The 15,878-nt window shown below is 39.4% G+C and overlaps 1 protein-coding gene across 1 annotated transcript in view; it reads right to left on the bottom strand.

Moving 5' to 3' along the window:
• The window catches only part of LOC104564687 (SMAD family member 2), a 43,497-nt gene that overhangs the window by 21,994 nt on the left and 5,625 nt on the right, over window positions 1-15,878 (bottom strand). Inside the window, exon 2 of the mRNA XM_088536635.1 lies at window positions 12,096-12,388. Coding sequence (XP_088392761.1) covers window positions 12,096-12,331 — 236 coding nt within the window. The 5' untranslated portion in view covers window positions 12,332-12,388. The remainder of the gene's footprint in view (window positions 1-12,095; window positions 12,389-15,878) is intronic.

The following is a 15,878-nucleotide window of genomic DNA, read 5'->3' on the forward strand; positions in this document are numbered from 1 at the left end:
TCACTGGAGATACAAGAAACCACAACAGACATCACTGAACCCCATGAAATCACATATTCACCAATAACACTGACCACTAAATCCTGCATCCACTCAGGAACAAGTCAGAATAACCATGCAGAAAAAGGGACTGACCAGCACATGGTCCATAAGCTTTAGATGTTCTAAGCTCAGGTGGCTTTTTAGCCTCAAATTGCTGCACTGCTTTCATTTGTTATGCTATTATCTGCAATATGGGTTTTCTGATTGCGATGTTATTCACAGATTCTCACAACATCTTCCGAGAAATGTAAACAGAGTACTTTGACTGGGATAAAAGCTCCTAAGTTTGAGGTTTCCAAAGCTGAAAAAAGCACTGTGCTCATTACATGACTGAGTGAACTAGCACTGAACGTAGAAAGTACCTGCATCTCCTATAATGAGCACATTATACTTGAAAACATCTTCAGATTTTCTGATAAAAGCTTGCTAGGGAACACAAAGACCACCCCCTCATGAAAGAAATGAAAGATTAAAATTCTATTATCAAAGTAGAATAAAGGTATTCACAAACCCCAAAAACTTTCAGTTAGGAGAACAGCTTTTTGCAGCTTGGAGTAGCTAGTAAGATGCTGCACCACATCATGCTGCACACACTTTTCAAGCAAGCATATTCAGCAACACAACCTAGCTGAGAAACCATCATCCATCCGCTACTCTCTCATTTTAACATGTCTTTTAAAACAGTAAATTGCACATTTCCATTCTAATATTTAAATTCCCACAGAAAAGCTCCAACTGAAGCACCATCTTCTAGAAAAGGCACTAGGTCAAACCACTATAAATATCTTCTTTTCTTTAACTTGCAAGTTACACAAAGATTGAATAACCTAACAGATCATTCCAATTTTGTTTCACACAATCTGCACTTACTTTTTTTTCCCTTCTTTAGTTTGTGTCAGTAGGTAAGGCCATGCTGTACATTACCATGACAAACAATGGTATTTCACATGTTAGTGACAGCTCTGCATCATCCCTAACTTGAAGACAGACCCAAACAAAACCAGGAGTATCAGAGGACAAAGAAGCTTTAAAGACGGTCATACCTATCACACTACTGGCTGATCTGTCCACAAATTGGTCTGCTAACAGCAGATAGCAATCTCACAGAAGGTAATGCTTTCAAAAGAGGTAAAGACAGAGCTCACATATACATTTCCAGACTTCCAGACATTTAAAGATGACCTTTATCTTAAGTTCTGCAATCACTATTTGCCATCCCAGGTGCAAAGACAATCTCTACACTGGTGAAAGTTTGCCCCAAGAGTTAACAGGTACAGCAAGCCATGGCTAAGTCAAACAATTTCTATCAAATAGGTTGTCATCCTCCTAGCAGGTGAGCAGCTGATACTACTGTATGAGCGAGTTTCGTAACCCAGAGGACAGCAGACAAAGTTGAGATGTGACGATTTCAACTGTCTCAAACCTGCGGGTATCTGGGCTGACGAGGAGGAAGGGTTGGCTCTGCAAACCCCCCATCTTGGTCTGTTGCTTGAAAAATATGCAGACTTGGCAAAATACTCTTAGAACAGAATTACATCGTTTAATTCTGCATTTCAAACAGAAGGTGCTTCTGGACAGCTTTCTCTATGAATTCCATGTGTCTTGAGGAACCCAAGGACAGAGGCCCGAGAAGACAAATTAACATATATATTAAAAAGTGCTTGCCATAGGAAAGCTCCTATACCATGGTGGAAAAACTGCTGCAGTCTATTGATGCAAACCTAATGTGAAAATGGATGAATCAGTGAATTGAGAGAAACACTGACCTTGAGTCACTTTTGAATAAGAAAAATATCTTTAGAAATGAGGGATACAAAAATTCAAAAAAAGATCAAGTACTATATAACTATGCTCCACAGGGCATACAGTGGATTCAATTAAGTTAAAGTTTGACATGCAAGATGCCTAACTACAGGTCAGACCAGAGCAGGATATGGGAGACCACAGCAGCTCCCACTCCCAGAGAGTCTGGGCACGGAGATCCCTTGGAGCAGGAATCACAACCTATTCGTTGAGCTTCACTGCCTAGAACAAGACAAAAGGGAAGTGTTAAAATTATGGCCAAATCCTGAAGTCTCAGGGGTCTTGCTCATGCTCATATCCCAGAAAACTCACCTTAGGTGTTTGCCCACAAATGCTATTGCCTCACATACAATTGCTTAATAGGTATTTTCCCAGAACATCCAAGCAGTAATATTTATATATAAAAAAAAAAACAAAAAGGGATTCATCATCAGCTGCAGCTTTGTGGATATACTTAAATTCTTTCTTTTGATACAGCCATTAGCTTTACATTCAAGTTCCCCTTACACAAATAGGGAAGGGAAACATTTATTATGGAAAGACACTAAGAACTATCAAAACATTTTGGTGATCAGATGCGGGTGTTGACTTACACAAACCTTCAAGGTTCGGAAAGGGCTTTTTGCAAATGTAATTAAGTCCATGAAAATAACTTTTGAGTTACTTATAGAGCTACTGAGTTATTGAGACGACTTTTTCAACCTAAAACTTGACAGTTGAACGTTACTTCAAATGTATGAAGCTTTACACTACACTTAGAGCCAAAAAAATCCGCATTAGTTATTAGGACTACACATTCAAAATACCAAAAATGACAACATGAGTTGAAGTTATTTAAAATATCACAGAGGTACTTGACTTGAAGCATCCAAAAACTGTGAGAAAGAAAATACCAGTGGAGACACAAATCACCAAATTACTAAACAGCAACGCTGAAAGTCTGCACTTAAGCAAATCTCCAAGTTTGTTTATTTTCTATGAGTTTTTTTTACCTCTCCAGTATTGAAGGAGAAAGACAGTCAAGCAGCCCAGGAAATGGTCAGTTTACCAGTGACAGGCAAAGACTCTAAAACTTTACATTTCTTACCTACTGAAATGGTATTATACATTTTGAAATAAATAATAATAATTAAAAAAAATTAAAAACCCCACAATCTGTATAACTTTCTGAAAACTCTGAAGTCAGATTACCATATAGCACTTTTTGCAAGGAGATTCCCCCAATCTCCTGGCTCTTCTGCCAATTTTGAAGCATGTGCAGCAAGATGCAAACTCCCTGCAGCTCCCCATTGCTCTCTTATCCTGCTGGTCTGCTTCAGACCATGCAGCACGACAGAAGCCTACAAAAGCTGTTCACAATCAAAACACAGTATTGTAGACAGTAAATTTAAAAGTTTTGCACCAATCCACTTTGCCATCAAGTCAGAGTAGGCCAACTACTAATAAGTAGTAAATAAGACATGGGAAGTTTTTCTTATTAAATTAGCAGGTATAGGTTATAAACAGGATTCAATCAGTAGGAAACCAGTTAACTAGCTATTTGTGCCCAAAGCTGCAGCAGTAAAAGAACTGCAGCATGTTTTTTACCTTGTATACACTTTCTAGCCTCACAGACTGAGCTACACAATTGGGAAGTTTCTGTGCTCTTGTTGTCGAAAGCCATGTTAATGAAAACAGTGCTCATTTTTCTTGCTATAATACCAAGAAAACTAAATTGACTGACTTCTACAGGGGAAAAATATAACGAGAAGTCTTCACACCGCATAGCTGGCCTGATATAAAGACACTAATTACAACCGTAAGCCAGGGAATAGTTCAGCACTGACACGGGCTGACTGTAACCAGATGCCTTAATTGGAGAAAAATATCTACTATTTATGAGGGCATTTGGGCCTCAATATTGACAATAAAGCACAGTCCACATTTTTGTCTTGAGTGACCAACATATCTTCTTAATGGCAGCATAAAGTGTCAGGCAGAGATATTATTCTTCCTAGTTAAAGCATTGTACTGGGATCTATCGAATATGTCAGCTGCTAAAGTAATCACAAAGAGCTATTTTTCATGTGTCTAAAAATCAGTTGTTAACTTGGGACAAATAAGGTGCATAAGTGAGATTTATTTATTTATTATTATTATTCATAATCTTGAAGAAAGTATTGCTTCTTACCATTAAAGCAATAATCATCATCGTAAGAGTAACTTGAAACCAAAGAGGACAGATTTACACAACTCCTCATCCCCAAATCTGCTTTCAGCACATTCACACTCTGACAAGAAAACATCTTAAACTTACGCTCCACAAACAATAATTCAGCTTATGCCACTGAGGTGAATGAGGCATTATCACACATACCTTGCAAAAATTCATCTCTGTTTACAGATTGAGAAATTGCCACAAATAGAACAATATTTTGAAGGTTACCCAGAAAACAAGCTGCACAGTCAAGCCTGAAAGCCACATCTCCAGAGCCCAGATCCAACATTTAACTTGTATGGTCCTCCAAACTCAACACTTCCTTCTTCCTCACTCGAGAAGTGAGCTTCTTTGAACCTTTGCATAAATCCCCTGTGCATTTACATTTTTTACATGCCAATACTGTCTGCTTGGCATACCAACTCTGCAACAAATGTGGGCAAGTCACATGGCTTCCTGGACTGCACGAGCTTAAAATTGGCAGCATTAAGTGTCATTGTTTAATGCTTTAAGACTTCCTTTCTTCAGGATGACACTGATGGCACAAGCTGCCGTAACGTGAACTACTGCTGCACTAAAGCTTAACCTAACAGCAGCCACAGCTGGGTACAAAGCCAGAGAAGATAAAACTGTGTTTTAGTGCATTTAACAAAACCTCAATTACACTTCAATACAGTCATTACTTGTTATCCCAATTAACTTGAGTGGTTTGGGGCATTCACTCACTGTCGCATCTCACTCACCTCCATCCACAGGAGCTCCTAAAACAGCAGCACAAAAGAGCACTGAGGATTTTGTAACAGAACATTTTTCCTACAGTATGCTGAAATTCCAATTTCTAAAATAAAGCTAAAAAAGTCATTTAAAGTCAGTTTCTAAAAAAGAGCACTTCAAAGGTTATGTAGTATGATAAAATATTTAGTAAACATTTAAAGGAAGTATGATTTAGGAGAATTAATGGTATCCTTTAAGGTTATTTTTTAAAAATTGGTCAGAGCTAACTTAATTTTCTTTCATTAAGATTAAAAGAATTGAGAAACTCATGAATGAGCACCAGCAGATCTTCACTTGCCCCACTTCCAAGTTGAATTTTGCAATAATACACTGATCAAATTGAGTTTTAAAATAGCTTTGTAGCTGAAGGATATGCATTAAAGTAACTTTCAAATTACAAGTGTCTAGTGCTATCAACACCATCACTGACTGCTTAACTCTAAAGTCAGAAATTAACTCCAAATTCAGAAATCAAGTTTTCACAGGGTCCAGAATTCAAACCTGCCATGAAACCAGAGTACCTGTTACATATTGTCCATGCAGCATCTAAGGTGGCCTGCGACCTCAAGCACACGGTTAGGGCCAGCACCCCCTTCTCTAGAGCCACACCATCCAGAACATCCAGACTTTGGAATCTGAACAGCACCGTGATTTGATCCTCCTCCTGCTACACCTTCCAGTGAAGGCACCCAGTGTTTTCACGCAGCATCAGCTATCACAGAAGGAGATTTTGAAGCAGATCATACCTAAAACTCACCAACTATCAGTCATCACTTGCCCCGCTTTGTTGTCCTAAGGCATCATTTTTAAATTCCATCACAAGAAAAGAAGGATGAAGCAGAACCCACTCAATAATCCTATTACGAGAAAAAGGAGTCAGTTCATCAGCAGACAATTTACAATCATGTTTCCAGTAATCTGAGCAATAAAGGTAGTGCTTCAGTGTATGCCCCTGCACTTCCAACAACTTTATGCACATTTTAGGATGCTTAAGATGTTCAGCTGTGGATCTTCAAACATTTATAGAATCATTTTAATTTATCTCATTGAATGCATACAGAATTAAATACGGTGTATCATTTGAGGACATTCTTTAACCCATCAGTCCTCCACTTGTGAACCATGATTAAGGATTAATGTCCGTCCTCAACTCAACTAGCAAATGATCACATCTCTGCTACAAACTAGGAGATGGTACCAAGTTCTGTTGCTGAGAAAACAGACTTCACCTCTGCCTGGACAGCACTATTATTTTAGGATCTACTGTGCCAATTCAACTGCCTGCATTTGTCTTCTTACCTACCTTGACAGCAGAGATGCAGATGCTTGAACTCCCCTGTAACTGTTTCCAAAGGAACTTTTCTTTTTTAAATTCTCTAGTTTGACATCACCCATCTTGTAAGGCTTTATTTGGGGGAAGAACACAGTACAGGGACTGCTGCGTTTCTAACAACTGAAGCAACCTATTTGGGGAAAGGATCTTAAAAACGTATTCTAGAAGCCAGTGGTGATCAAAGGACCCTTAAAACTAGGTTACTGCATGCAGCTATGTCACCATTTTCCTGCCAAATATTCCTAGGGAATGCAAATATCCATATAAACTGACAGAACAAGTTCTGTTGGAAAAAAACTGTGGACTTTAGACCAATATCAGTTGTGACTTTCTGTAATGTGAAGAAAAAGGCACCCACATCTTCTCATCTTAAAAGATTTGTTTGCTCTCAAACAGCACTTCCCAGTCACCTCTCACCTTTAAAAATGCCTCCTCTGTGCCCAGTTTGCTTCTGCTGTTGCTCACTCCTAAATACTTTGATCAGTATTACTTAATTCCATCTAGGGAAGATAATTAACACAAGTATCAGCTTTCAGAAAACAATTTCAATTTGTGCAACCAGCCATGCCGAGGCTGTTTACCTTATCCACATGGCTAACCCATCACAGGAGTGGAGAAGGGGCTGTACAGCAGGCAAATTAGAGAACAACACAGGCAGACTGATTTCTTCAGATAAAATGGACCATTCTAAACACTTCCTCTCACTTCTAGTTTTTTTGGGCCGTTTTCTCACTTTTAGTTTTTTTTAGGTATTTTGTGGAACTTTGCAGTGGATTCTTGGGAACCAGGATGTGATAAGGTCCATGGCAGCTGTTTAAAAAGCTATCAATCTTCACTAGTAGCTGAGGTGAAAATTAGGCAATGGGTATGGCTTTAAAATACCATCCTAATAAACTCAAAGCAAGCAGCACAGCTACTGAATCTGATCCATTGACCTTGACTTAAAAGCTTAACCAACCAATTCACTTGTAGTTGCCTACTCTTCATTTCATCCAATACTCCCTTGGATTCACCAAAACTACAGAGCATACTGTGAGGCTTTTCTCTTCTTCTGGAGGGTAACAATGCAGAATTCATCCCTCATTTGAAGCCAGAAACCAGGATGACTGTGAATTCCACAGATCAGCTGGGCTCTCCCAAAACAAAGGCAGGATTTAAGCCCCTCCTGTTATTCCTCCCATCTCATTCAGAACTGGCAGGCTGCTCAAAGCAAAAACAGGCATTTGAAACTGAGGAAACACAGCAGAGATGCTATCCTCCCGTTAAGCAAGGATAACACACACAGATAAGACCGCATTTTCCATGTACATGTTGAGCTGTTAAGGAGGAAGAGCCATTTTTTAGATTTTCAGCACCTTCTAAACTTGTACTGGCTGAGGCAGCAGCACTAACCTTCCCTTTGCGGTGCATTTCACCAAAACCTTTTTAATGCACTTGCACTAGAACCCTACTGAGGAACCCAGTCTTTAATCCTTACCTCAGCCAGTGAAGTACCCTGGCAGATCGATCACTTCTCTTGTGCCTCTTTCTCTGTTATGAAGGAGAGAAAGTTCACCTCTTTTACAGAAAAAAATCAAGGTCTCCCTTGACAACTAGGGTTCAAGTTGTGAGCGCTGTTTTACATACAGCACCAAAAGAAGCTTTCGTACCTATCACCCAAAATTTTGTCTGTTCAAGAAGAAAGTTTCTTCTTTTAAGTCAGCCCCAGATAACTTCCTGATTGCTGTATCTAGAGTACTGAGATGAGTTTGCAAACCTCTGAAAAGAGGAAATAGAGACATACTGATACAGATGCATCATTTAGCTGTCTCCTCTCCTTCCCTTCAGTTAGCAATAGCCATGCTAGGGCATACACGAAAGCTGCCTTCACTGTGTAAAGCTAAAATGAATAAAAACTAGAGGTTCTGGGACTGGAAGAATGTGCCTATGTGTTCTTCATCATCCAAATATACCGAGGGAACAAACACACTGAGAAATGCAGTATGGCTCTTTTCAGCATTGCACTGTCTGTAAACTGTGTCACTGCAGAGCAGGGAAACTGCCAGCAACGAGATGGGACACGAGCTCTGTGAGTTCAACAACAGGTAAGTGAAAGCACAGCACAAGACGGCATCTCTGGGGGAGAGTGACTGGATTACGATGTGTAACAAACCAGGATCAGAGTTGCTCCTAGGGAATACTCAACACAGGCAGGTCACCTCCATCATCACGCGCCGCCTTTCACGTAACACAAGACACCACAGCTGTCACGGCACCCAAGGGTGGCCACAGAAGCAAAACTCAACCTGTGGTATGGATGGATTTGGTTACAGCTCAGCAATGACATGATCAATTCTGCATTAGTTTTCAGAAACATGCGCTCTGGAGCAACATAAGACATCAGGAGGCCATCTGAACTCCACTCAAAACAACACTTCCTCCCATATTTTTTTAAAAAAAACAGCTAAAACACTCCATTCAACATGATCCCCTAACTCACTCCAGTTAACCTCCCCTGATGTTAGTTCCACATATTCATGATTATTCAAAAGTGACTTTGATTCTGTAAGTGTAATCATGAAAGCAAGAAGACAGCATGAAGTACACCCATATTCTTTTAAGACACAAGAGCTACACATGTAAGCTGACCACACCACACTGTGGGGCCATTAGAACTAGTCACTTGTGCTTCCCTGCTTTGGCTTACAATACCCTGAACTGTCACTGTTGAGAGGACTTTTTATATAACAAATATACACTATGGATATGGCATTTGATTATTCACTACATTACAAAGTTTAGTTTGTAAAAAGCTTGGATTTCATTTATTGCTATTTAAAAACATTTGTTTACAAACAGATCCTTTGAAAGAAGTCTTATATAAACCGATGCTCGTGTTCTCTGTCTTCAGTGACTGCTCTGGGGCTATGTTTGGATGAAAACCACATGGGAGAGCCTGAAGACGCCCTCTTATACACAACCAAGCTCATTACACATTTTAGAAAAGTGAACTCAAGCGCCAACATTCAGTTTGAGGATACACAGGGATTATGAGATTAGAATTCCACTGGCTTGCTGGGAGGATTCAGCAAGATAACTACAAATTACTTAGAGGGCTGGTGTCAAAAGGACCGCTGTACTTATTTAGCCTCTGCTCTAGATTACTGACCCACTTACCAAGCGCTAAGCACCCCTGCCATGCCAGGCCAACACCCACTCCATCTGTTTGCTTCTGCTTTCTCAGAACCCCCATTAGGCTGCGTAAGAAGTTGTGTTAATTACCACATGAGCAGCTTGAATCAAACACATAGTATCAGCCTTACTTATAGTACGAGGTTACCTTGACAGACAGGGCAGAAACGGAACAATTCCCATTGCAGCAGGATTATAAGTGACATAGGTGAAGCACGTGGACATTTCTGAAGTGGGAATTTTATTCAACTTTTGCCAAAGCTTCTTTCAGTCTGGAGAAGAGCCTCCATGTTCCTAGCCGCGTTGGGTTTCCACAATGAAAGGGTTTGCGGGAGTTAAACATTGTATCAAACTCTGGAAATTTCCAGTGGGACCAAAAATCCATAAAGCCACAAGCGAAATTTGGTAATGCAACAGTTTGGAAAAGTGGTAGACAGTACAGGTCAGCACCTACTCTTAGTTAAACAGAAGAGTTATGTCAGTATTGTAGCTTAATAGCTTTGCACCCCAAACTTCTTAATGGTTAGGAAGAAAAGAAAGTTTCAAATTTAGTATATATATTTTTAAATTTTGCCTGATGACCTACACCTTTTTGTGTCATCCACTGAAGATGGTCTCAAGAAGAGGTTTTATTAACTTCTTAAACTGAAGAGCAAGAATCTCCCAAAATCATTACAGTACTGAGCTGTCATCTGTTCATTCTTGGGCACTCAGACTGCTGTTGTCAAAGTGAAATAAGACCAACAGTCTAAAAACGACTAAAAGACTAAAGTCTGTGGAGCGCTGCTGGCAGCCCCAGTATCACCTAGCCTTTAACACCACAGCCACGTTTGTTTAAAAATAAACCTTGCACAACAGCCAACACCACCAGGAGCGCTCTCTAGCTGCCAGCTTCTTCCCAAGACAGGTGAGAAAGAAGTAAAATATAGTAAAATCTGGTCCTTTTTAGAGCTGACTCCAGAATAGCTGAGAACAGTGTGCCACAGACCAGCAAAAACTGCTGATCACCACACGGAGACTGCATTGTACAGAGCAGATAATCAATCTTTACATTTTGTTTTAAAGAGTACCGTTATTACTGCAACGTAAGAGGTCACGCAGGCAAGAGGAACAACTTGAATAGAAAAGACAAGCGCCCCGGGAAAGCAGCTGTAATTTGGAAAGTTCTTTGATCTTCTAACATGGGCTTCGAGATACTGAGACAGCTGTTCCTCTAAAGGGATAACATTTACCATCCCAGTAGCCCTGCAGGGCAGCACTAGGAAGTCTAACATTTGGCGAAAAGGTTAGATACACTTTGTCAAGAGGGTAGTTGTAAGGCACAGTTAGTTTCCATCACACAAAGACTGCTTCTAGTCGACCACTCGGTCTTTGGCAGGGTAAAGACTTGGCCAAAAGATAAAGAACTGTCTCAGTAAAATATACATCCCAAAAAGTTTCATCTCAGCCTACCAATCCACAGTAAGATCACAAAGCTCTAACAGATACTTCATTTCAGAATGTTTTCCTAGTGTCTAAAGAAAGAGAGCAGAAGGGAGAAACAGAGAATTTTGACACTACTCTAGGGGAATGAATAAATAAAGCAGAGTGCAGCATTAGAAAAAAAAAGGTGAATCAAGAAAAGAAAAAGCAGAGAATTTAAATAGCCACTGACTCACAGAATAGGCAAGATTTTCTGAGAAAATTACGTCAAGTCTAAAAGAGAACGCTAAAATCATTATTAGATAAAGGTTATAACACATTTGATACGTGGAAACCATTACTGACACCAGTTAAATCTAGTTTGCACTATGATTAGTACAAAGTTGAAAAGTACAGTGGGGACCAATGTGCCAATATAGAAACCTCGCTCATAAAATGCATGTTGCTTCCCTCCCTTAGAAACTATTGCAAGTGTGAAGGAGCTAGGGGCCTAGGACATTCCTGTGTCACAAGATCTTGTAACTTTTTCATAACAAGGGAAAAAACACACCTGTGATTTGATATTTATGTTGCACACTTCATGAGCTTACACATGAACCTTGTGGGAATTCTGTACAACACGAATCTCGAGTACATCACATTAATACTTACAAACACAACCTTTGCCTCTTGCACAGCAGTTGCTATGAATTAAGTAGAGAAAGTCAAAGGGGTAGAATGCAAGTCATTCACCTAAATGTATATACATATAAAAGAGCAGAAGAGAATTTCTAGAAATACTCTGAGTTATTAAATGGAAAGCATTTTCATTAACCAATAACAAGTAATAATTACAGTAAATAAATTGATTTGCAGGCAGCCTGCCTCCAAAGATAAGATCTCCCTTTCAAAGGGAGAATGAATGCAGCTTGTACAACTTACTTTAAGCTACTGAAAAATAGTAATTAGATGACTGAAGTGTTGACCAAGGAAAAGAAGTCAATTTTTTGTTATGTGAAAGTGTAAGTTTAAGCAAGCCCCTCCAATTATAGACAGGGTTATCAAAAAAAGTGTAAAGCAGTGCTACAAACTAAAAGCTGTGCTAGGCACCACAAGGATATACACAAATCATAATCTACCTGGAAATGCAAAATGACTGTAAAATTACTAGAAATTTTGATTTTACAAAGCATGTGATTCAGTTGTAAGAAGTGAAGCAAGCGCTGTTTAAAAGCAAAACAGGTTTTAAGGGCTTTTTCAAGAAAAAATTCAAAAGCATGCAAGTGGTTTGTTTGTTTATTCACAAGATACTCTAAACATCCATCTAGTCATTTCTTAATCGGTATTAACAATTTCAAACACAACAGCACTTACCTTGGTATCGTCACACATTTTGTATTGCAGTTTTGAGTGGTAATTGCCTTCTCAAGCTCATCCAGCTGCCCTGTTTTCTTCAGCTTCTTCACCAGGCTTTTCACCGCTTTTTCACACCACTTTTCCTCCTGACCGTTCTGCTCACCACCACCAGCCCCTCCAGAGCCACCAGCAGATTTTTTCCACCCCAGAAGTCTCTTCACAACTGGTGGGGTGAATGGCAGTATGGATGACATGATTTTCACCAGCCAGAACACTCAGCACGCAATAAATTGGAGATTCCCGTCTGATCCCTAAAAACACAAACCAGAACAGACACGTTATAGCACTCGGGCATTACATAAGACAAACACCATGCTAGGAACTTCATTACAGAACACTGTAGGACACAGGTTCCCCAAATAAGCTTGATAACAGTTCAAAACCAGTCTGTATCATGGTCAGTTGTGTCACCAAAGTGATTTAAGTGCACATTTTTCCTTTTCCCTCAACAGTTTGCACAAATTAGTACACCAGCTTGGCCACAGAATGGTTGAGGTCAGAAGGGACCTCTAAAAATTGTCTAGTCCAACCCCCTGCTCAGCAGGGGCACCTACAATTTTGACTGACACCTTGATGTTTGATTAGGTATTTTATTTTTGCCCAAACCTTCCCTGGCAAGTTTAACTGCTTCAGTAAAAATAAGAATAGACTTTAGTCTACCTTTGCACCAAAACTGGCAGATTTTAGTCATTTATGAAAATGTTAATAAATTATTGTCACATTGTAAATACAGATACGCGTGTTCTGCCAGACCTCAAACTAATTTACCAAGCAAAATTGTATTTGGAATGTCATATAGTCATCACAGCTTGACAAAAGTCTTCCAATAGCGAGCCAATTGGCAATTCTTTTGTCTTGTTTGCCATGACTTAAATAACAATCAACTTTTGTTCCACTGGGGATGCTGATTTGAACGTCACTCTTAAATTTGGTGTTGAGCTAAAGTCTTCATCCAACTTGGAATAAAATGGCCTATAGACAGCGAAGCTTCTCAAGTGGAACTACTTGACATCATTAGAAGTCTTCCCAAATTCTCTGAAGGATCTGTAACATCTGACTTTTCAGGTACCTGAGCCGTGGAACTGCTTGTCTGTTTTCAGGGCTGATAACTTGGCATTCACTATCTGCCACCTGACTAGATTGTCTATGTAAAATGAAAGATTAGATTGAAAATATCCAGCTTTTCCTGTGAGTTACACTTTAAGTCATATAAAAGAAAAATAATAGTCAGCAAAAAACTTTTTGGTTTTGCAGCTTCTATTAGGCTGGCTTTAGGTATTAAAATATAAGCCCCAAACCAGCTGTATTGTTTTGGGCAGACAGCTATTAGAGCTTGCCTGAGGACATCGTGGTCCTGGGGACAAAAGCGTGGCACTAAAGCCAAAAGATAAAACTTATTCCCAAGCAGCAACCGGGTATCTGAATTTCAGAAAGGTGCCCTGTTTCCCAGCTTCAGTACCTGTAGCTGTGTGAGTTAGCTGAAAACATTTTTTTCAGCTCACTGAACTAAGAATCAATGCTACCTTCAAGCTACTTGATCAGAGAGTTCAATGTACCTTCCATGCCTCCCCATCCTGCACAGACACACTTCTATTTTGCTTTATTAAAATTTTACCCATCTGCAAAATAGCACCGTTGATTTGGGGTATTTTAGCCAAAGTATTCAGAATTAAGTTACTCTTTGTCATATCTTAGCAGCCTCAGAAGGAACCAACAAGTCAACAAAAGATACATTACATTCATAACTTAAAATTGCAGCTTTTTGACTTCCACAAAACTGAGGATATCAGAGAAAGGCTATTTTATTTCCAATTAAATTATAGTCTCCACAAAATAGCCTCTGAGACCACTTGAAAATATTACTGAAGACAGAATTACAGCTGTCTGGACTCCAGGAGACAGAGTTTCTGATTAACAGGCACTCAAGATTAACACTGCTAATTTTAGGGAATGGACTCAAAATAATCCATCAATCTTAAATCAAGAGTATTCATTTCATGCAAGACTACAATATGAAAATAACTCCCAATAACATTAAATTATTGCAGAATTATGTCCAGTTGCGTCCAACCTGACCGCAGGTCAGGTTTTGCAGCCAGCAAAACCATTCAACTGAAATCCTGGCTGCAGCAAAGAAGAAAAAATAAACACAATATTCAATATCTTAAAATTAAATTCTGAATAGGACGCTCAAGCTACGGTCTCACAGGAGCTAAGCCAATGCAGTAACTTTTGGTCATGTCCAGATTTTGTTTTTCCCTTTCTCCCCACCTTTTCCTCTGAACCAGCCCTGATGTTTGTTAGACCTTTCCAAAGACTCAGCTAACCTAGCATAAAATTATGAGATTTTTTGGTTGAGTTACTTTTCTTCCAGATTAACAAGTTACATCTGCTCACACATGGCACTTCAAGTACCAGTGTTGATAGCTGGCAACTTAAAACAGCACAAACCAAAGCCAGAGGCTCTCCTTCAGCCCCAGCCTTCAGTAGTGATATTCAGTTTACTACATCTCTTGAATTACAACCTGAGCACACACTTTATTAACACGAGAAAATCAATTCTGGTGAAAAAAAAAGCCTAATCAAGCAGTCTTATTCCCATTTCCACTGGTTCTGAACAAATTAGACGCTAAATTTGGTGTACTGAGTGGCTCCAGAGACAAAATGGGAGGCTTACGTAGCCTCTGCTGTTTTAAGAAATGCTTGTATTACGCTCCTGAAAGAGGAAACTGGACTAGATGTTCCAGGTGTGACTTGGAATAGCAGTAGCTCTGGACTTTACTAATAAAGACAACTTCTGAGCAGGGCCAGCAGTAACACTTGAGGCATACGCCAGAAATTGCCCAAAACTAAATGAGGGTGGACAACATATTTTGCCACAAAGATAACATTTAAACACCAGTAATTGATGGCTTGAAGTCTGAGCACCAAATTCAAGGCTCAGAAGTAGACAACTACAAGGATCAACATCAGTGTGAATACACTACAACTCTCCTCCAATTCCCGGAGCTCAGCTCCACACAATCCTCGTACTTCCTGTTCTTTAGCTTCGGGTTTGACACCTTTCAGCGTCCCAGGATAATTATTGATGGTCAGTCTCATAAAACACATTTCACTAAGGTCTCATCCGCTACCAAGGTAACTTCCCTCTTTTCACAGGCCCTCTAAAAATGCCCAATGCCTCTATTTTTTCTGAGATGAGATGTCCAGTTTTGCAGTTTTACTCCCTTAAGACACAACACTGATCTATACAATTATCTCTATTAACATACAATTTTCTGTATTCTCCGGTACTGAAATTAAATAAAATTTGCCTTTCTGCTCCAAATGCATATTAAGTCATCCAGCGTTTGCAGCAAGGAAGAAATCAGCCCCATATGTACCTGTTCTTTACATTTGAATTCTTCAGCTATTTTGACACATTCAAAAACAAAAGTCTTCCTTTCCCCATTTTCAAAGGGCTGTCAGTTCAGACATAACTAACCATAATTTTCTAGATAGTTTACTTACTGCTTTACTCAGTTCCTTTACATACATGTTCATAGTCCAGTTTCTGTAGAAGCTGTCCAAAAAAGGTAGAGCTGCTACCCCACTAGCAATGAAAAGGACTAAAAAAGATCTATATAAACTTTAAAAGTCCTTTATTACAATGATTATTGCACCTTAACAAATGATTAAAAAAATAAACATACAGCACAGCTATAGTCTAAGATTCTGGGAAGCTTGAACTAGCTGCTCCCT

Source organism: Tinamus guttatus, unplaced genomic scaffold (genome assembly GCF_059628265.1).
Source record: "Tinamus guttatus ecotype Peru unplaced genomic scaffold, ASM5962826v1 Tinamus_guttatus_pri_ptg000685l, whole genome shotgun sequence".
Taxonomy (NCBI): domain Eukaryota; kingdom Metazoa; phylum Chordata; class Aves; order Tinamiformes; family Tinamidae; genus Tinamus; species Tinamus guttatus.